At 54.6% G+C, this 17,525-nt stretch overlaps 3 protein-coding genes across 4 annotated transcripts; 2 read left to right on the plus strand and 1 right to left on the minus strand.

The window, feature by feature from the left end:
• The first annotated feature begins 3,866 nt into the window (after positions 1 to 3,866).
• Positions 3,867 to 6,988, plus strand: FAM110D (family with sequence similarity 110 member D). 2 transcript variants are annotated; one of them, XM_033114845.1, is made up of 2 exons: positions 3,867 to 3,990; positions 5,796 to 6,988. In XM_033114845.1, the coding sequence occupies exon 2, from the start codon at positions 5,890 to 5,892 to the stop codon at positions 6,706 to 6,708; it is 819 nt and encodes a 272-aa protein (XP_032970736.1). In that variant the 5' UTR covers positions 3,867 to 3,990; positions 5,796 to 5,889; the 3' UTR covers positions 6,709 to 6,988. The 2 variants fall into 2 exon arrangements, with proteins under 2 accessions (XP_032970736.1, XP_032970737.1); XM_033114846.1 differs by lacking the exon at positions 3,867 to 3,990 and adding an exon at positions 5,554 to 5,604.
• Positions 6,989 to 8,100: 1,112 nt separating this feature from the next.
• Positions 8,101 to 12,850, minus strand: C9H1orf232 (chromosome 9 C1orf232 homolog). Its single transcript, XM_033113299.1, has 4 exons — positions 11,483 to 12,850; positions 10,048 to 10,152; positions 9,839 to 9,936; positions 8,101 to 8,436 (listed from the first exon to the last, which is right to left on the minus strand). The coding sequence occupies exons 1-4, from the start codon at positions 11,564 to 11,566 to the stop codon at positions 8,151 to 8,153; spliced, it is 573 nt and encodes a 190-aa protein (XP_032969190.1). The 5' UTR covers positions 11,567 to 12,850; the 3' UTR covers positions 8,101 to 8,150.
• Positions 12,851 to 12,985: 135 nt separating this feature from the next.
• Positions 12,986 to 13,967, plus strand: ZNF593 (zinc finger protein 593). The gene is made up of 3 exons (XM_033113300.1): positions 12,986 to 13,277; positions 13,515 to 13,577; positions 13,669 to 13,967. The coding sequence occupies exons 1-3, from the start codon at positions 13,078 to 13,080 to the stop codon at positions 13,808 to 13,810; spliced, it is 405 nt and encodes a 134-aa protein (XP_032969191.1). The 5' UTR covers positions 12,986 to 13,077; the 3' UTR covers positions 13,811 to 13,967.
• The last annotated feature ends 3,558 nt before the right edge of the window (positions 13,968 to 17,525 follow it).

Raw genomic sequence — 17,525 nt, forward strand, 5'->3', positions numbered from 1 at the left:
AGCACTTATCACAGTGCCTAGCTCATAGTAAACACTCAGTTCATATAGTTGGTTTTGTTATTTGAACACTTGGCTGTAAGCCCTGTGACAGCAGAAATCCTATTTTATTCATATTTGTTCATTAGGTGTTCAGGAAAAAAAATGGTTAATGACATACTCCTCTGCACATCCCACTGCCCCCTCCTCTCTCTTGTGGCTCCTGCCCCGCCCTTACCCCCCACCCCCAGTGGGCAGTGGGTGCTGGGCACCTGGCTCTGCCCAGGGCCCGCCCTGTCAGCGGGAGCCAGGCTATTGTTGTGGCTGAGATTCTTTCCGAAACGGAAAGCCCTGAATGAGAGGATAGCTGCTCTAATCTCTCTGGGGACTCACACATGGCCAGCGGAGGGGGGCTTCTCCTATAGTGCCGGGGCAATACAGATGTCCAGCGCTGAGCCCCTCCCTCTCTGAACTGTCCTCCTCTCACTGAACCCCAGACCCCTGCTTGAGTCCCCTTCTCTCATTCTGAACCTGCCTTTTCTCAGGGTCCCCATCACCTCACTGAACCCATCTCCTCACAGAACCCCTCCCTTCTCTGTACCGCAAGTTCTCCCTAAACCCTCCTGAGTTCCTCTCTCTCTCCCTCTCCCCCCAGCTCCTTTCCTAGCCTCTTGCCCTCACTGACACCATGGCTCCTGCTGTCCTCTTGGCCTATTGCTCTCACTATCCCTCCCCCACCCCACCCCCCACTACCACCTTCAACCTCCCAATCCCCCCCACCCCACCCCCGCTCCCATCCCACCCCCAGCAGAAATCCCTTCCAGGTCCAGATACCCTCTCCTCTTTGAAAGCTTCCCACCTCACACCAGGCAGAACAAATGTCCCCACCCCCACCCCCACCCCCACGTCCCTGGCTTTGTTCATCTCGGTCACAGCAGCACTGCCCTCACTTGAGTTGTGATCAGTTCTCCATGCCTCTGCCCCACCCCCACCCCCAGGCTGAGCTCCCTGGGAGCAAAAACCATGTCTGACCCATCTGCTGACCCCAGGACACAGAGCAGTGTTCAAAATGATTTGTTGACAGCAGCTGAGAGTGAGACTGTGGGAATAGAAAAAAAAGATTTAGGCCAGAGGTGTCAGGAAGGTGTTGGTGGAGGGCAACAGCTAAGAGGCAGAGTCATCCAACATTTAAGAGCACCTTGAGGCACCAGGTGCTTTCTCGGCCACCACTTCTTCAGCCACCACTTACTTCTTCAGCCACCACTTCTTCGTGTCACACAAAAGTTGGTCCTACCATTTCCATTTTACACAGAAGGAACTTAGGGAGTTTAAGTTCTTGCTCAAGGCCACTCAGCCAGTAAGAGGCAAACCAGGGTTAGATCAAAGACAGGCAGAGGTGTGCGTGGCTTTGGCCAGGGGGCTGTAGCTGGCTGGTGAGGAAGGTGACATGTTTCTCCTCTGTGACAGTGTGGGTCTGGGTGTGAAGGGCACCCCCCGCCCCCCCCCATCCATCTCATTATTCCTGACACTGACCAGAGCTGATTCCCACCTTTGCTTGGGAGGAGCCAATTCTGACTCAGGCCCGTTCCCATCAATCCTCAAGGTGATTCAGGAACGAGCTCGGAAATAGGAAGGAAACATCTCTCAGATTTGGCCTCCCTTCCCCCAGGTCCTGGCTTTGGGGCCGGAAGGAGCCACTTTAAGGATCTCCCTGGGGACCCACAACCAGAAAGATAGATGATCTGATTCACAACAAGTATGGCCAAGAGACAGGCAGAGTAGGCAGCTGTAGCACCACCTCAGAACCCCCCTCCCGCCATCTCCCGTTTTAGGGCTCCCTCACCCAGAAAGCCCATCCAATTTGACCTCTCCTCCATGACCCTGCTCTGCCAACATGGTGGAGTGTCTCTGTCCACTGGCATCCTGGGATGAGGTACTGGCAGCCCTCAAACTGGGAGCTCCTGAGAGCAAGGCTCCTTGACCACCCCCACCTCAGAATCCTGAGGGCAGAGCTGTGTCACCCCTCTCTGAGAGGGAACCCCCAGGGCTGGGGCTCTGTCTCCCCACTCTGAGCACTTCTGCAAGGAGGCAGGGTCACTTCTAGTCACCCTCATCAGACCAGCGGCTGCCCCAGGGCAGCACCTGCATTGCCTTCTGAATCCCCTCTTTCTGTAGCCCAGCATCTGTCTTTGGTCCCTAGAAGACAATTGAAAAGGGGGCCCCCTCTGCCCTGCCACCCAACCCGGATGCTCCTTTAAGACCAAAGAGGTGGGGGTTGTATCAGGAGTCAGACTCCACAGCCCCATCCTCCCCCTCCTTCACAGGCCAGGTTTCCTGCCATTGACAGCAGCCCAGCTGGGCCCTGCCCAGCCTCCATGCTTAACTCCTTCACGACCAGTTCTCAGTGCTACTGGCCTGCACCCCCAACCTTCACCTATAAAATTAGGAGACTGCAAGTACCCATTTCATTGCATTGTTTCGAGGATTAAATGTATTAATCTTTGTGTGAGGTACTCAGAACTGTGCCTGGCATATGTTAATCTGTCAGTAAAAGTTAGCCATTATTCCTAGTCGTGTGAGCTTGGATCAGCCATTTCACCTCTGAGCCTCAGTCTCTTCCCCTGTCAAATGGGGAAAATAAAACCTATCCCCCAAAGATTGTCCTGGGGATGAATTGTGATAATGCACATAAAAGCATTTTGTAAAGTGCTGTAACAACGCAATATGGAACTATCATGGACAAAACAATAATAATAATTCCTTTAAAGAATAATAATAATCCCTTTAACTAGGTAATAAAAATCTCCAAGAGAAAGGCCTTCTGGTTTTCAGATTCATTACCTTACTTGACAGGCAGAGGGTGCAGTGGGAATAGTGGATTTGGTCTTGGGCAAGTCTCTTCCCTACCTAAACCTGTCTTTTTACCCATCAGGGTGGTCACCTGGGCCGGCCCCCTGTCTAGGATCTTTGGGAGGGACAGAGAGATCAGACAGCACAGGTGTGACTGTGCTTTGCAAACGTTAAAAAGTGCTAGAAGGGAGGGAAAGGGATTTGTGAAAAGGGGCAGGCTAGAGAGGAGCAAGGACCCTTTGGCAGGGAATTGGTCTTTGAGTTCTGAGAGCTTGCAGAGTTTACCTGCTGGGGAGAGGGGAGGAGCTCTCTTGGTACCCGCACTGTGGGGACAGGGCCCTCCTTGAGACAGAAGGTGCCAGATAAGAAACTGTCAGCTTTAGAAGTTCCCACGTGGGGGCAGAGGAGGAAGGAGGCCAAAAGATCCAGGCTTGGCCCCAGAATCATCTCTTCCTCCTCCTCCAGCCAATCCCATGTGCCAGCAGAGGACTTTGGGCAGAGGTACCTCCAGTGGCCTCCCCGGTGACCTTCATGCCAAGACTTGCTGGGACAGGCTCACCCTGAACGTCTGCAGCACCATGGTCCCCACCCTTAGGCTGCAGATTCCTGCCTCACCCTCAGGGAGAGCAGCTTGACGTCATCCTCACACAGGAACCAGGACAGGTCTAAGCCTGCTATAGAGGCAAAAAGGCACAGTCAACTAGAACCCTGCTCTGTCTTCCCTTTCCAACCAAGAGGAGTTGCCAAGGCCCAGCAGAGGGGGCTGACCCCACGTGAATAGCAGGTCCCCTCCCCAAGCCTCTTGAGGAAGCCTGGGAATCAGGAGACCTCGTTTGGGGTCCTGGCTGTGCCCCAAGCTCACTGCACCTTGTGCAAATCACTTTACCTGTCAGGGCCTGTGTGACCATCTGTAAAAGAAAGGAGCTGGACCTGGTCCATAGGCCCTTTCCAACACTGAGACTGTGACCAGGAAGGAGTTAACAGAGGCCAGGCTCTGGGTCAGGAAGGCAAGGGTTAATCTGGGGTAGGTGGAGGCTCTCTCCGGCTTTTCCTGTGGAGAGTGAGGTTTGGCTGCCACCAAAGTTACTTCTAGTCCCTGCTGTCCCTCCTGCCCTCAGTCTGGCCCTGCCCTGGGACCCCTGCATGTAGCCTCCCCACCCAGAGGTGAGTACATCCTGAGCCCAGGGCTGGGGTGGGAGAGCACCCAGGGACCAAGGGCAGGGAGATTGGCACAAGGCCCGTGAGCACAGTCCCGCAGCCTGTGTCCAGAGCGAAGCCTTGGGCAAAGTTTGGACCACTAACCCCAGGACTGGGAGAAAGGGGACGCAGGGATAGAGGGCACAAGCATGTCTGCCAGGCATCTAGGACGGATCATCTGTGGTTGGGCATCAAGGCCAGCGCAGAGGCCTTGATGTCGCAGAGGAGCGACAGTGGACAGCAGACTATTTTGGTTCCTATGTTTAGGGACTTTTTATAGCCTCGCGCTTGGGGCTGGGAAGAGGAGGAGGGGCGGAAGGGACGTGAGGATACCCATGAGATGAGACAAGCACAGTGCCCTCCGGGGACCTTGGACTCTGACCCATCGCCTGGTATAGTCCCTGGGAGCCAGGAAGGAGGGCACTGTCAGGCTCTCCTTGCTGCCTGGGTTCCCAGTCACCACTTACTTATGGGCGGGCTTACTAGACACTAGATGGTTATGAGTGTGTGTGTGTGTGTGTGTGTGTGTGTGTGTGTGTGTAAAATTGAACAGGTTGTGCTGGGGTTGACAGGTCTCTGCCCCATGGCCCCTCACTGGGGCTCCCTTACCTCCATGCCTGATAAGTTCTGCTCCTTTGTTGCCTCCAGACTTGAGGTCCCTTCAGCCCCCAGAACTAACATATCTCTCTCAGATGAATGGAGAATTGGGGGTGGGGAGGTAAGGGGACAGGAGTAGGGTAGGGTGTTGTGAGCTGTGTGGGTGGCCCATTCTGTTACTGCCAAGGAAACTGTCAGCTCTTGATTTACAACCCCTTCTGGCCCCCTTCCCCTGCAGAAGGGAGGTGAAAAAGGGTCATAGGGTCTCAGGATAAGAAGGGGACAGGGACCCTGAGGGCAGATTTTTGGGAGTGTAAGTTTTGGGAAGAATTAGTGGAAGACACATTTTTAGTGAGGCAAGAGGCCCTTCTCTCATGGAAATTGCTCGGTTTTATAGCGGCAGGAATACAAGCAAAGAAAAAGAGGGACGTTCTGATAGGCAAGTGAGTGATCCAGTCTGAACCAGTTCTGGACTGCAAGGCAGGAGACCTGAGTTCCAGTCCAGGCCCCTAACTCAGTAAGACCTGAGCAAGCCCCCTCCTCTCTGGGCCAATGTCCCCTTCTATAAAGTGGAAATGCAGAGGTAGGTAAGGTGATGTTTATATTTGGGCGTTGTGGAATTCCCTTGGCAGGGGCACAGAGCTGTGGTGGCTGACATGACCTGGTGACCACCGCCCTCTCCTTCCCAATGGCCCTGCTGGGCCTGGGTAGGGCAGTTGGCTACAATTACTGGAGGCTCCTACCCTGTGGTTATATCCCTGACCTTGGTGCTTGGGGGCGGGAAGGGTGGGCCCCCTGGAGCCAGCCTGTGGCTGGGAAGCCTCCTTGTCTTGGACTCCAAGTTGCTGGGTTGGGAAGAGGTATTTTTTCCGGTTGAGGCCACTTTCGGGAATTGGGCCGGGACCAGCTCAATTTCCTTTTTCAAGTGTCCTTCACATTGATGCCGGCTTGGCATGGCACCCTCAAAGGCGCATATATTTCTGGGTAGCTAGGGAGCCCCTGCCCACTGTCTTTGAGAGTTGGGGGGAAGGGATAGTCTGAGCCTCTGCCCCTGGGCATGGCACCAGCTGACTTGGATGGGGGGAGGGGTGGATGCTGATCCGCTTCCTAGGAATGACTGCAGGAGAGGGGCAGGGACATCTATTCTCCCCGTGACCATTCCTGTTTCCTTGCAGGGCCTGGAGAGCCTTAGCCAATTGCTCTCAGAAACTCAGCTAGCTGCCTACCTCCAGTGGCTTATGGGGCACTGTCCTGCCCAGCTCTGCTAAGATGATCCTGGCCTCTCCCTCGACCCAGTCCAGGGGACGGACGCCCAGCGCAGTAGAGAGACTGGAGGCCGACAAAGCCAAGTATGTCAAGACGCACCAGGTGATAGCGCGACGCCAGGAGCCAGCTCTGCGCGGGGGTCCTGGGCCGCTTACACCACACCCCTGCAATGAGCTGGGGCCCCCTGCATCGCCCAGGACGCCCAGGCCAGCCCGCCGGGGAAGCGGCAGGCGACTGCCAAGGCCCGACTCCCTCATCTTCTACCGCCAGAAGCGGGACTGCAAGGCTTCGGTGAACAAAGAGAACGCCAAGGGCCAGGGACTGGTGCGGCGCCTCTTCCTGGGCACCCCGCGAGACGCCGCCTCGAGCAGCCCGGGCCCAACCGAGGGACCCACGGCTCCTGGGGGTTGGGTCGCGCCCCAAGATGCCCCGGAAGCGGCGGGAAAGCGGGCACTGTGCCCCACGTGCTCGCTGCCCCTGTCAGAGAAGGAGCGCTTCTTTAACTATTGCGGCCTGGAGCGCGCGCTGGTGGAGGTTCTGGGCGCCGAGCGTTTCTCTCCGCAAAGCTGGGGCGCCGACGTCAGCCCTCAACCCGGAACGTCCCCACCGCCCGGCTCCGGGGACGCCAGCGACTGGACGTCCAGCGATGGCGGTGCAAATCGCTCGGACCGTGCGGGAGGTGGCGGCGGCAGCTCGGAGGCCGCGGGCTCCGCGCGGGACGGGCGCCCTCCGGTGTCGGTGGTGGAACGCAACGCGCGCGTCATCCAGTGGTTGTACGGCTGTCAGCGCGCCCGCGGCCCGCCGCGCGAGTCAGAGGTGTGACCGTGGCCGCTCGGGAGCGGGCTCCCGGGAAGTCTGAGGCCGGGAGAGGGGTAGGGGGTGATCGCGGGGCTGGACCCGGGCACTGGCAGGGACGCCCTGCCTCTGAAGCGCTGGGTGCCTGTGGGCGAGCCCACCCTTCTGGATCTCTGCTTACCCAAGTGAACCATGGGGGCATGGGACAAAATTATTCCGAAGGCCCTTCCCCAGCACAGACGGCGGAGAGGGAGGGGATGGCCTCGTGACCGGGTCTGGGGAGTGAAAAATGGGCTGGGAATTCAGAGAACCTGCTGAATAAAGTAAAAACGTTATTTAAACGAGTCGTGAGGTCGATGTTGAGGAAAGCAGCGGGACGGCTTGCGTGGGGAGCTGTGTGGGTTTTGGAGTGAGTTCCAGGATGTCTGTGTGACTCTGGGAGAGCACTTAAGCTCTCTGGACTGCAGCTGCACCCCTCAGTGATCAAAATATTTTTTAAATGGTCATCAAGCTCGTGGCAATGCGCCCAGCACATAGGACGGCTCAATAAACGATAGCTGCTATAACCAACCGCCCCTGAATTAGTGGGTATTCACACTATTACGATCACCAGCCCCCAGGGCGGTCCAAACTGGAGCCGCGAGCCAGCGGGGGATAGTGCCTTTGGGGGAGTCTAGAGAGGGGCCTGCTCTAGAAATCTGGGGTCCACCGGATCCTAGAAGGCCCCCATCCCCGGAGCTTTGCTGCCTTCTTTAGGTGTGAAGGGCTGAGATACGGGGGATCCAGAATTGAGGACAATAAAAGAAGGGATCTTTCAAACAGGGATTTTGCCAACCCGCAGCCTCACATATACCACTGTCTTCCTTTCCCTCAAAGACACATCAAGTCACCTGTTTTCCTCACACGTTTGCACCTCTAAGTCTTCGTTCACGGTCCTCCTCCCTTTGCCTGGGTTACCTTTCCTTTCTCTCTTCTCGTCCTTCTAAGATTACACGTTCATTCTCCCTCAGGAATTCCTGAATTCCCCAGTCCGCCTCATCTCCCCTGAGCTCTCAACTGCAGCCCTATTTTTGAGCCTCAGTTGTCACCTTATGTGGTAGTCTGAGTTCCTTCGTTAGTCTCTGACGTCCTAATACAGGGAAGGTGCACACAGTAGGACCACAGGCAACGTTTGTCGAATTAAAAGAGGCTGGACAGAGCGATGGAGTCCGTCCTGTGGTGTTTCCCAACTTCCATGAAAGTTGTGCCCTAAATCTCACACAATCTATCCTGATGATCGGCTGTCTCAGGTCATTTTCTCCCTGCGTTGTTTGTGGGGGAGAAAGGGGGATCCCTGGAGCCCACCCTGAGGTTGCCCACCCCAAAGCAGCCTTCCCCGCTGTCCCGACAAAAGTACGCGGTCACACAGGCTATCGGGCCAGGGTTTTTATGGGGTTGGGGAGGAGCGGGCACCCAGTTCCGCCGTCCGGCTAGTCACTCTTGGGCACAGCCTTCACCCTCATCTCTGCCAGTTTGTGGGTGAGGAAGCCCCACTTGAAGCCAGCCGCCGCATCGGCCTCCTGCGACTCGGTGGCCTCCTCCGCGGCCTCGTCCCCGGCTTCAGGGTCTGGCTCCGAGGTGGGCTCGGCGCCGCGCAGCATGGACGCCGCCGCCGACTGTGGCTGCTGCCACTTGCTGGCGAACACGTCCCAGAATCCGGACCCGCGCGGCTCCGCCTCCGCCGTCGCCTGCGAGGAGGGCGGCGCCGCCAGCGGGCTGCGGGAAACAGGCGGGGTCAGGGGCAGGCAGGAGGCCCCAGAGAGGACGAAAAGGAGGAGATGGGGTCAAGGGACCAGTATTGGGGCCAGGGGAGCCCGGGCGATGTCTGGTGACTGAAAGGGCACGGACAGGGAGCAGGTCAGGACCTAGAGGCAAGAGGAGGGCTCAGAGGCACTGGGAAAGGTGATTGGGGTGGGACAGGGTGAGGGGATTAGGTGAGGGGGTCTGGAAAGAGGGGGCTGGGATCAGGATCCTTGCGGAGAGAGCCAGGGTCTGGGGCTTAGGGAAACGACTCCGAGAGAGGGGCAAGGCCAGGTGAGGGAAGCCAGAAGCACCAGGTCTGGGAAGCTGGGGGTGGAGACCTGAGAAAGGGGCGGGGCCCAACGGTGCGTGAAACGGGGAGGGGCTAGGTCCCAGGGAAAGGGGAAGGGGTCAGATTCCGGAAGTGGTGGTCCAGAAAGCCAAAGGTGGACCCTTAGGAAGGAGCTGGGGCGGGGGCGGGTCTGGTTCTGGGATGGAAGGATAGTGAGGGGGGAGGATGGGTGAAGCGACCCCAAGGGAAGGAGAAAAGGCTTAGAGGCTTAGGGTAGGGGAAGGGGGACTCGGGAGGTAGCAGGGAGATGTGGGGGTAAGGGCTCGAGGTGGGACCTCAGGTATGAGGAAGAGCCCCACAAGAGCTGGGGGAGAGAGATGATAAGCTGGGGAATAGAGGTGAGTGTCAGGAAGCCCTAGGGGAGAAAGGAACAGGGGACTATCAAAGAGAGAGTTGTGACTAGCCCGGAGGAAGGGGCAGAGATGGAGGGTGTGCCAGAGATAGAGCTAGGAGGAAGACTGCGGCCCTGGGTCCGACCCCTTAACACCCAACAGCAAAGACCTGCTAAGACTGGTTCCTCAACTGGTGTGCCTTACCTCCTCAGGGAACTTGCGGAAAATCTAGATTCCAGGCCTCAGCCCACACCTACTGAAGCAGAATCTTGGAAGGAGAGTCTGGAAATTTGTTTGTCACAAGCTCCCTGGGAGGATGAGGGTTTAGACCAGTATTTGGAAACCACTGATCTGGACTACCTTCTGTTCGAAACATCTAAAGGTTTTCTCCTGGGTTCCCTGATTCTAGGAAGATACCCCCTACCACATGGGCAGGGAGAGAGAGCCCATAATACCTTCCAGCACCTCAGACCCAACAGCTGACATTAAAAACCTAACCTAATCTAACCTAATCTCCCAGAGATACTACTTTGGCCTCTTTCCTGCTGAGAAAAATGGGAACAGCCAAGGGCTGGCCCATCCCAGCCCTCTATGGTCCAAAAAACAGAGAAACAGACCAGATAGAAAGGACATGGAGAAGGGGATCCCAGGCCTATTCCAGAATACGCCCCCCCACCCCCAAACACACACATACTGGTCAGCACAGGGATCCGGTGGCAGCAACTTGTCTTCATCTTCTTTGTTAAACAGAGATGACATTGTCAGCCAACCTTTCACCCCGACCCCCTGAACCTGGGAGAGATGGGCTGAGAGTCAGGGAGGGACCACAGCACCACCTCCCAGGACCCCACAGCAGTCTCTGCCAGTCTCCCCAGGAGTGCTTTGGAAGGAGGGCGAACTCACCCGGCGGGCCAACTGTGTCATGGGATTGAAAGCTTCTGGAGTCTGTTCTGCCATCTCAGACTCCACTAATGCTGGGTTCTCCCTCTGGGACACAAGATCCCCACTCTGCATGAGAGAGGCCCCAGAGGAATGGCAACTCCCTCCCCCACTGCTAGCCTGGTACACACAAACCAGGCACCCCAAACTCCACCGAACTAAATACACACCTAGTCCCCTCATACCCTCCACAAATGCATACAGATATTCCTCTACACAAAGCTACCAGCCACATACATTACCTGTACAGAAAATCTTTGCAGACTCTATGTGGACACACACCTGCCCACCCACAGACACGTCCATACACACCCAAAAACATGTAGACATGGGTATGCACACTAATGTAGACACACCTGTACATGAGCATGCCTCCACATGGCTACGTATCTTCACCTGTATGTAGCTGCACATGCTGTGAGGCACCCACACGGGACACATACACAATTATACCATTCACACCAGTGCACCTAAACAACTGCAGACAGCTGCACAGGGGCCCACACGGAGCACACAAAACCTCTCCACCGATCCACAGACACCAAGGCACAGATGTACACACACACCCAAATACACACCATACAAACCAAACACTGGCTAATCCCGAACAGGGATACAGGCATAGATTTCTGCTCAAATTGTACATACCTGAAAATATTTATACCGCGTTCACACCTGCACATACACCTTCACTGGGAATTCCACATGGATGTCAATCCTAATACTGACCCACAAATACTTCTACACATGCCCAACCCTGGACAACAATTTGTCTAGACATACAGACATACAAACACACACACACACACACACACACACACACACACCACAGAATGCGTTCCTGCTTCTGCCACTTTTATTTGCGCAACTGCCACTTATCACAACCTCTAGATGTAAGACTGTTTCAGAGCCTTTTCAGGTTTTTTTAGTGTCAGGACAAACATGGTCCAAGTGTGGCTCTGATCTGATGCTGCTACAGTGACCCTCAGAGTACAAGTGTCACTTTACCTACCTCCAGTACCAGAAAGCTCACTTCCCCTCAAGGTAAGCCATCCCATTTCTGCTCAACTCTGCCTATTAGAAAGTTTTGTCGAGCTGAGTGTACCCTGTATGGCCATTGCCCACTGAACCTAGAAGGATCTCTTCCATGTGGCAACCTTGGAGAACTCTGGAGACAGTGACCACTCCTTTAGTGCCCCCCAAGTCTTCTCTTCTTTCTCAGTTTTCTTGAACCTCCTTTCTGACACTGCACCATGCCATTTGTCGTCCCTGACTGTACTGATTGCTTCTGACAAAATGTGCCTCTCTCTCTTTCTGAGCCTGCCCCTTGCCCTTCTTTGTACCTTTCACTCCTGCTGCCCTTCCCATGCCCCTCCCAGCAAGCATGGATGGTACCTACCTCCTCTGCCAGGTCTTCCTCAGATTCCCCACTCAGGGTCTGTAGCACTTTGGATTTGTAGGTTTTCCAGAAGGCCTGGTTCATGGCGGCAGGGAAAACGGGCCTGGCACCCAGGCACAGGAAGGCAGTGGCTCAGTGGGCACCCAGTGGGTCTAGCTTCAGGAACTTGGTGAGGCCAAAAGCCTGTCCCAGGGATCAGGTGACTGCATTAAAGATGCACCAGCCTCCCCAGCTGGCACAGTGCCCAGCAAGTGAACTGATCCAAGAGTCTGGGGTGGGGGTGGGACAGAGCAAGCTTATTCCATCTTAGCCCCTTGGCATGACCCATATTGGCCAAGAATAATGAAGACATCTCTTTCTACAGAGGCCTAGGAGTTCTTGAATTTGATCTCTTGGAATGTTTCCAGAAAAGTCCTCTTCCATTCACAAAGTCCATTTCCAAAGTCCTTGCGCCCAGGACCCACACTGGTGCTTCTGTGACTGTAACCATACCAGCTGTACCCTTAGTAGGGCTCTGCTGTATGTCCCCACTTAGCCTCTGTGAACTGGTGTGGGAAGATCCCAAGACCCTCAGTCAGTGGCTCCAGCTTACATTTCACTGTTTTGTCTGGGCTGGAAACTGATTCCTCTCCCCAGGGATGCACGTGCCTATCTCCCTGTTTCCTGGCAACAGGTCCCAAAGAGCTGGAGTCCCTGAATTATTGCTGAGCTCCTCTGGTCAGCCTGGAAGGCACCAGGCTACAGTGAATGGGAAAAGGCTTCTCTGGTTCTCTCCCGACTCTGAGCACACAACACGTAGGCTGTATCTCTCTTTGCCTTTGCTGCCAGCCCAGGCCTGGTAGTCTAGGGCTCAGAGAAAGGGGACAAAGATGGGAGGTCCTTCTCTGAGTACCTCCTTTTCTTATGGGAGGAGCTGGTCCCTCTTGAGTCTGCCACGATGCCTGAGCACTGTGATCTCTGGGGAAGAACAGCCCCTCCCTCACAGATTTGGCTGGGGGGGTGGATGGAGGATAAAGACCCAAGGGAATAAATGGGGAGCGGTGAGAAATGGCGCGGGCTTTGTCAGGGACTGGAGGTACCTCGGGAAGCCCTATGGGGGCTGGGATCCCAAATGTATTCCCTTTTTCATTTATTAATTTAGTCACATCACAGACACTTTTCTCTGCCTCCCGGAGATCCTTAAAACATTCCACCTACACCGCGGAGTCTAAGATGTGGGAACCAAGAAGGAATGATAGGGCCAGAAGATAACGCTGCGATAGGTGGTGCAGGGCGGAACAGGCAGGGAAGCGGGATGCTCCGGGATTCCCTCCAGGGCACGCACCACACGGCCCCTCCCCAGCGACTGTAAGCGGGGCCTCTTCACGCCCACAGGTTGGGACACTTCGTTGGGCCCTGCCCAGAGTTCCGTAACTCACATCGATGGCCGCCTGAGGTCGCTCAAGGTGCGGCCCGCGCAAGTGACGTCATCAGCGGCCGTCGGCCCAAGCCTGCCCCGCCCCCGGGCGTCGTAGGATATCATTGAACAGTCCGGAAGCGCCCACACGTGTGCTCCCAACTCCACTCTGGGTCCTCTTGCTCTGCTGTCACCAGCCATGGGTCGTTCCCGCCGTACTGGCGCACATCGAGCGCATTCCCTAGCCCGTCAGATGAAGGCGAAGCGGCGGCGGCCGGACCTGGATGAGATTCACCGCGAGCTGCGGCCCCAGGTTTCCGTACGGCCCCGGCCAGACCCGGGCGCTGAGCCCGATCCCGATCTCCCAGGGGGTGGCCTGTATCGCTGTCTGGCCTGCGCGTAAGTCCCGGTCGGGCCCGGCCTAGGGAGGAGAAGTTGTCCGTGGTATGGGCCAGGGCTGAGAATTCCGGGCTCCGGAGCGCACGGAGTCTCCTCTTTGGGACGCGTGGGTCTGCCGGCCTCCAATCCCTTTAGAACAGGAGCTTGACGTCAGGAAATGAGCTAGGTCAGGGAGATAGACGTAACTGAGAGGCATCAATCATCTCCTCCCTCTCCTCCAACCCCCCATCGCTACAGGAGGTACTTCATCGATTCTGCCAACCTGAAGACCCACTTCCGATCCAAAGACCACAAGAAAAGGTATGAAGAAATAAGGAGATGATTGATAGATGGGTGCCAGGCGGACAGGGCTCGCATCTGGTCAGCTCACAACTCCTTTTCTTTCACCCAGGCTAAAGCAGCTGGGCGTGGAGCCCTACAGTCAGGAAGAGGCCGAGAGGGCAGCAGGTATGGGTTCCTATGTGCCCCCCCAGCGGCTGGCAGTGCCCACAGAAGTATCCACTGAGGTCCCTGAGATGGACACATCTACCTGACACGGCCTGAGGATGCAAGGCAGAGGAGCTGCCCATGGACAGTGATGCAGGGCTAGGCTGGGAGAGTCTGTGCCAACCTCTTTTGGCCCTGGGTTTGGGGAGTGGATGGCCTCTTCTGAGTGCCTTCCCCCTTGAATAAAGGAACTGGATAAAGAGGGCTTGCTTCTGACTCCCTAACTTCCAGGCAACCCCCATCCCAAACTCCTGCCCTGTAAGGGTTTCTCTGCTACTCTTGTGACAGGGCCCACGGTGTCTCTTTCCCACTTGGTCCAGCTTTGAAAACTTGCCTTCCCACAGGGGTCCTGACATCCGAGCTGGAGCCCCCAGGTGGAGCCCAGGTGCAGTGGGGAGGAGTGGGGAGTAGGATCTGGTTTATACTGTCCTGCTTCCAATGAAGACAGTCCCAAGATTCCAGCCCCTGATGAGTTACCTACCCCCAAGGGCCCAAGTGAGAGGCTGCCCACTTCATCATGGGGCCTGTGGTGGCGGCTGTTGCTCCACCATCTTCCAGACAGCATAGCAGGAGCCACCCAGCCCGAGGACAGCCAGCAGTGTAGCCGCAATCCCAGGCAGTGGATTCCTGGGCTCTGCCTTCAGTTCCCCAGCTACCTGCATCTGTGAATGTACAGAGGGTCCACCTGAGGGGTCAGTTGAGACTTCAAGGAAGGTTGGGGGGTGGGGGTGGGAAAGGGCTCAGAAGGTACAGCTGGGTGAAGGAGGTGTGGCTGTCATTGCTGCCCTAGGGAGATTCCACTCCAATTCCTTTCGCTTCACTGCCCATCTGGGCTCTGGCTGCTCAGGCAGCAGGGAACGTGACAGCCTGGCTTGGCTGTTGGAGGCGACAACCTAGCCATGGTAGGGGGAGAAAGGGGTCGGTATCAAAAGCCATTGGTTAGGGGTACTTACCTGTAGCACCCGGAAGTAGCCAGGGGTCAGGTGTCGAAATCGCATGCTGGGTGCCACTAGTCTCCCTAGCATCCTGTGGAGTGGAAGCAGGAATGAGGACCAGTGGTGTTCATAGTACCAAGAAGTGAAAATCAGGGCATAGAGGTTTCTGACCTCTCATATGCATGAGCGCCATGCCCTCAGAAGATGCTCACCAGTGTCTGCCTCACGTCTGGCAAGGGACAGGGCAGCTAGACCTTTAAATCTGGTCCCTTCCCCCACCTGCCTGCCCTGCCAGCCTTTGGAGCAGCTGTCAGGAGAGATCAGCATCAGGCCTGAGCAGCACCTCCCCCACCTACCCAGTCGGCCAGGCTGGGTAGGCGAGGGAAGCCTTGCCTGGCAGGGCTCAGGAGTCTCAGGCCTGGATCAGGTACTGGGAGGGCTTCTGCAGCCCTGGTCCCAGCCCTATCCCTTCCTCTGATGATTGGATGTCACCAATCAGCTCGCAGCAAAGGACAGGGAGGGTACCTTAACCCGATCCCCTTCTTCCAAACAGCTGTATGCCTTTTCACTTGGTTTTGGATAGATTAACCACCCCTACCTATGGAGAGGACACATATCATCACCCTTTTCCCCAAGATCGAGTTCCTGCAGGGACTTTCCTACCCTCAGCTTGGGGATAATAAAAGATTTGCCTATACTGTTTAAGGAAGCTGTCTATAATGTGCTAAAAAAAATAGTAGCTGACTGTGCTGAGCTCTATTCTAAATACTTTATGTGTATTACATTATTTCATTTGGCATTGATTGTCTCATGAAATGAAAAGAAAGGCCTAGTATGCAGAATAGTATGTAGAGTATCTGAATATAGAGAGAATGGAAGAACACCCAGAAAACTTAATAGTGGCTCCCACTGAGGAACGGGATAAGAACATGCTGGGAAAAGGACACGTCCTCGTTTCACTTAATAGCCTACTGTTATGTAATGACCTTTGAAATTTTTACAGCAAGTATGTAGAAAACACTTTTGTAAACTCATAAAACTACCTTCAAAAAAGAAGCTGCCATTTACTGTGCCCCTAACTGCCTAGTTCTAGATGCTGGGAATACAGAGTAAAGACACTCTTATGGTTGTTAGGCCCCCAGTGCTTCTAGGGGAGTACATGAGTACAAGTGGCTAGTTTTTGTCTGTTCCCCTACAGGATTGTGAGTCCAGGGAAGGCAGAGGCTGGCTGGCTTCTTACCTCTATATCTTGTGCCAGCTCAGAGTAGGTGTTTGATGACATCAGGATGGTGGAGACACGTCTGTGTAGTGCAGGGGTGTCCAAACTGCGGCCCGCGGGCCAACTGCGGCCCACAATCCATTTTTTATTGGCCCGCAGCAAATTCGAAAAATATATTTAGTTTACTTAAATAAACCAGGCGAGGCAATACGTACTTCACCTCGAGTGAGTGGCCCGGCTGTTTGTGTATTTTACTGCATATGGCCCTTGGTGAAAAACGTTGAAAAAAGTTGGGACACCCCTGGTGTAGTGGGTTTTCCCAGACTGGCACAGGGACACTGTTGAAGGAAGAAAAAGGCAAAAACATTACAGAGGGACTCAGCATGGAGGAGGGTTGGAGAGGACACACACAGTGCAGGGTATGAGGATATGAGGCAAAGGATGAAGCCAGAGAGGTGAGGGCCATGTTGCAAATCTGGAGCCTGATGGTTCACAAATGAAGGAGCCAGGCCTGCAGGGACCTGGTGAGCTGGAGTTCCCTTTGAAGGAAGCAGCCGCTGATCTGCACTTGTGTTTGATGCCACGTGTGAAGGTGCGACGGGGTCAGCAGAGCTGGCCAAGTTCCAGAAAGCTCAATTTGTATGTGAAATTATTAAATGACAACTAACATACACACAATACTTGGGCATCTGTGGGCCAAATTCAGACTTTAGGTCTTGGTTACAGACAAAATAGTGACAGGCTTTGGAGACCAGGTTTTGGGGCACTGGTAAAGATTTCAAACTAGGTGACACAGGGCCCTCTCCATAGAATTAAAGCAATAACTCAGCTCTACCCCATGTTACATATTTCAGGATACTTAAAGGACCTCCTCATAGCACTAAGGTCTAGGTGTCCTCCTTTAGAGAGGAAGAAACAGGTTCAGAGAGGGGTAGGGCTCAGGCTCGTCACACAGCAAGTGGAACTGATTCTAATTCCAAAGTCCTGGGAGTCCCCTAGCTGGGGCAGCTGCTGCTGCTGCTAACTGCAAACTATGTTTCAGACGTTCAAAGAGGAAGGCTCTTAACCTGGGCTTCAGCATTCAGGGGGCCCATAAACTTGGATGGGAAAAATATGTATTTTTTCACTAACTTTTATACTCAAAATTTGCCATTCCATATGTATTGAAGTATTAGCAGTTCTGTGGCTTTGTCCCCAATAGAAATCACAGATATTTTTATATTAAATTGTAATTATTGCAAATATCTCAAAATACTGTTTATGCTCATAACTATTGCAAAATCATGAGTTATTAACCCACTGTTAAATCGCACTGTTTTAGACACTCCTGCAATATAGTTGCCATTGATTTGGCACCTCTGTGCCCAGTAGAGGGTCTCTGACCAAATGGTGATTCCACCTGTTCTCACACCAGTAATCCAGGCTCCTCCACTACTCCCCTGCATTCTCTCTTTAGTCGTTTCCTGATCAATACATTCCAGAAGGTGAATCAAAGACCACCCCTCAGTTTTAGTGTTCTTCTAGCTGAGTGACAGCATACTGATGTTGTTAAAAATATATAACTAACCTGCCAGTCTTGTTACTTAATGCTAATAAACATACTACTAT

The sequence above is a fragment of the Rhinolophus ferrumequinum genome, chromosome 9, assembly GCF_004115265.2.
Source record: "Rhinolophus ferrumequinum isolate MPI-CBG mRhiFer1 chromosome 9, mRhiFer1_v1.p, whole genome shotgun sequence".
Classification (NCBI taxonomy): Eukaryota; Metazoa; Chordata; class Mammalia; order Chiroptera; family Rhinolophidae; genus Rhinolophus; species Rhinolophus ferrumequinum.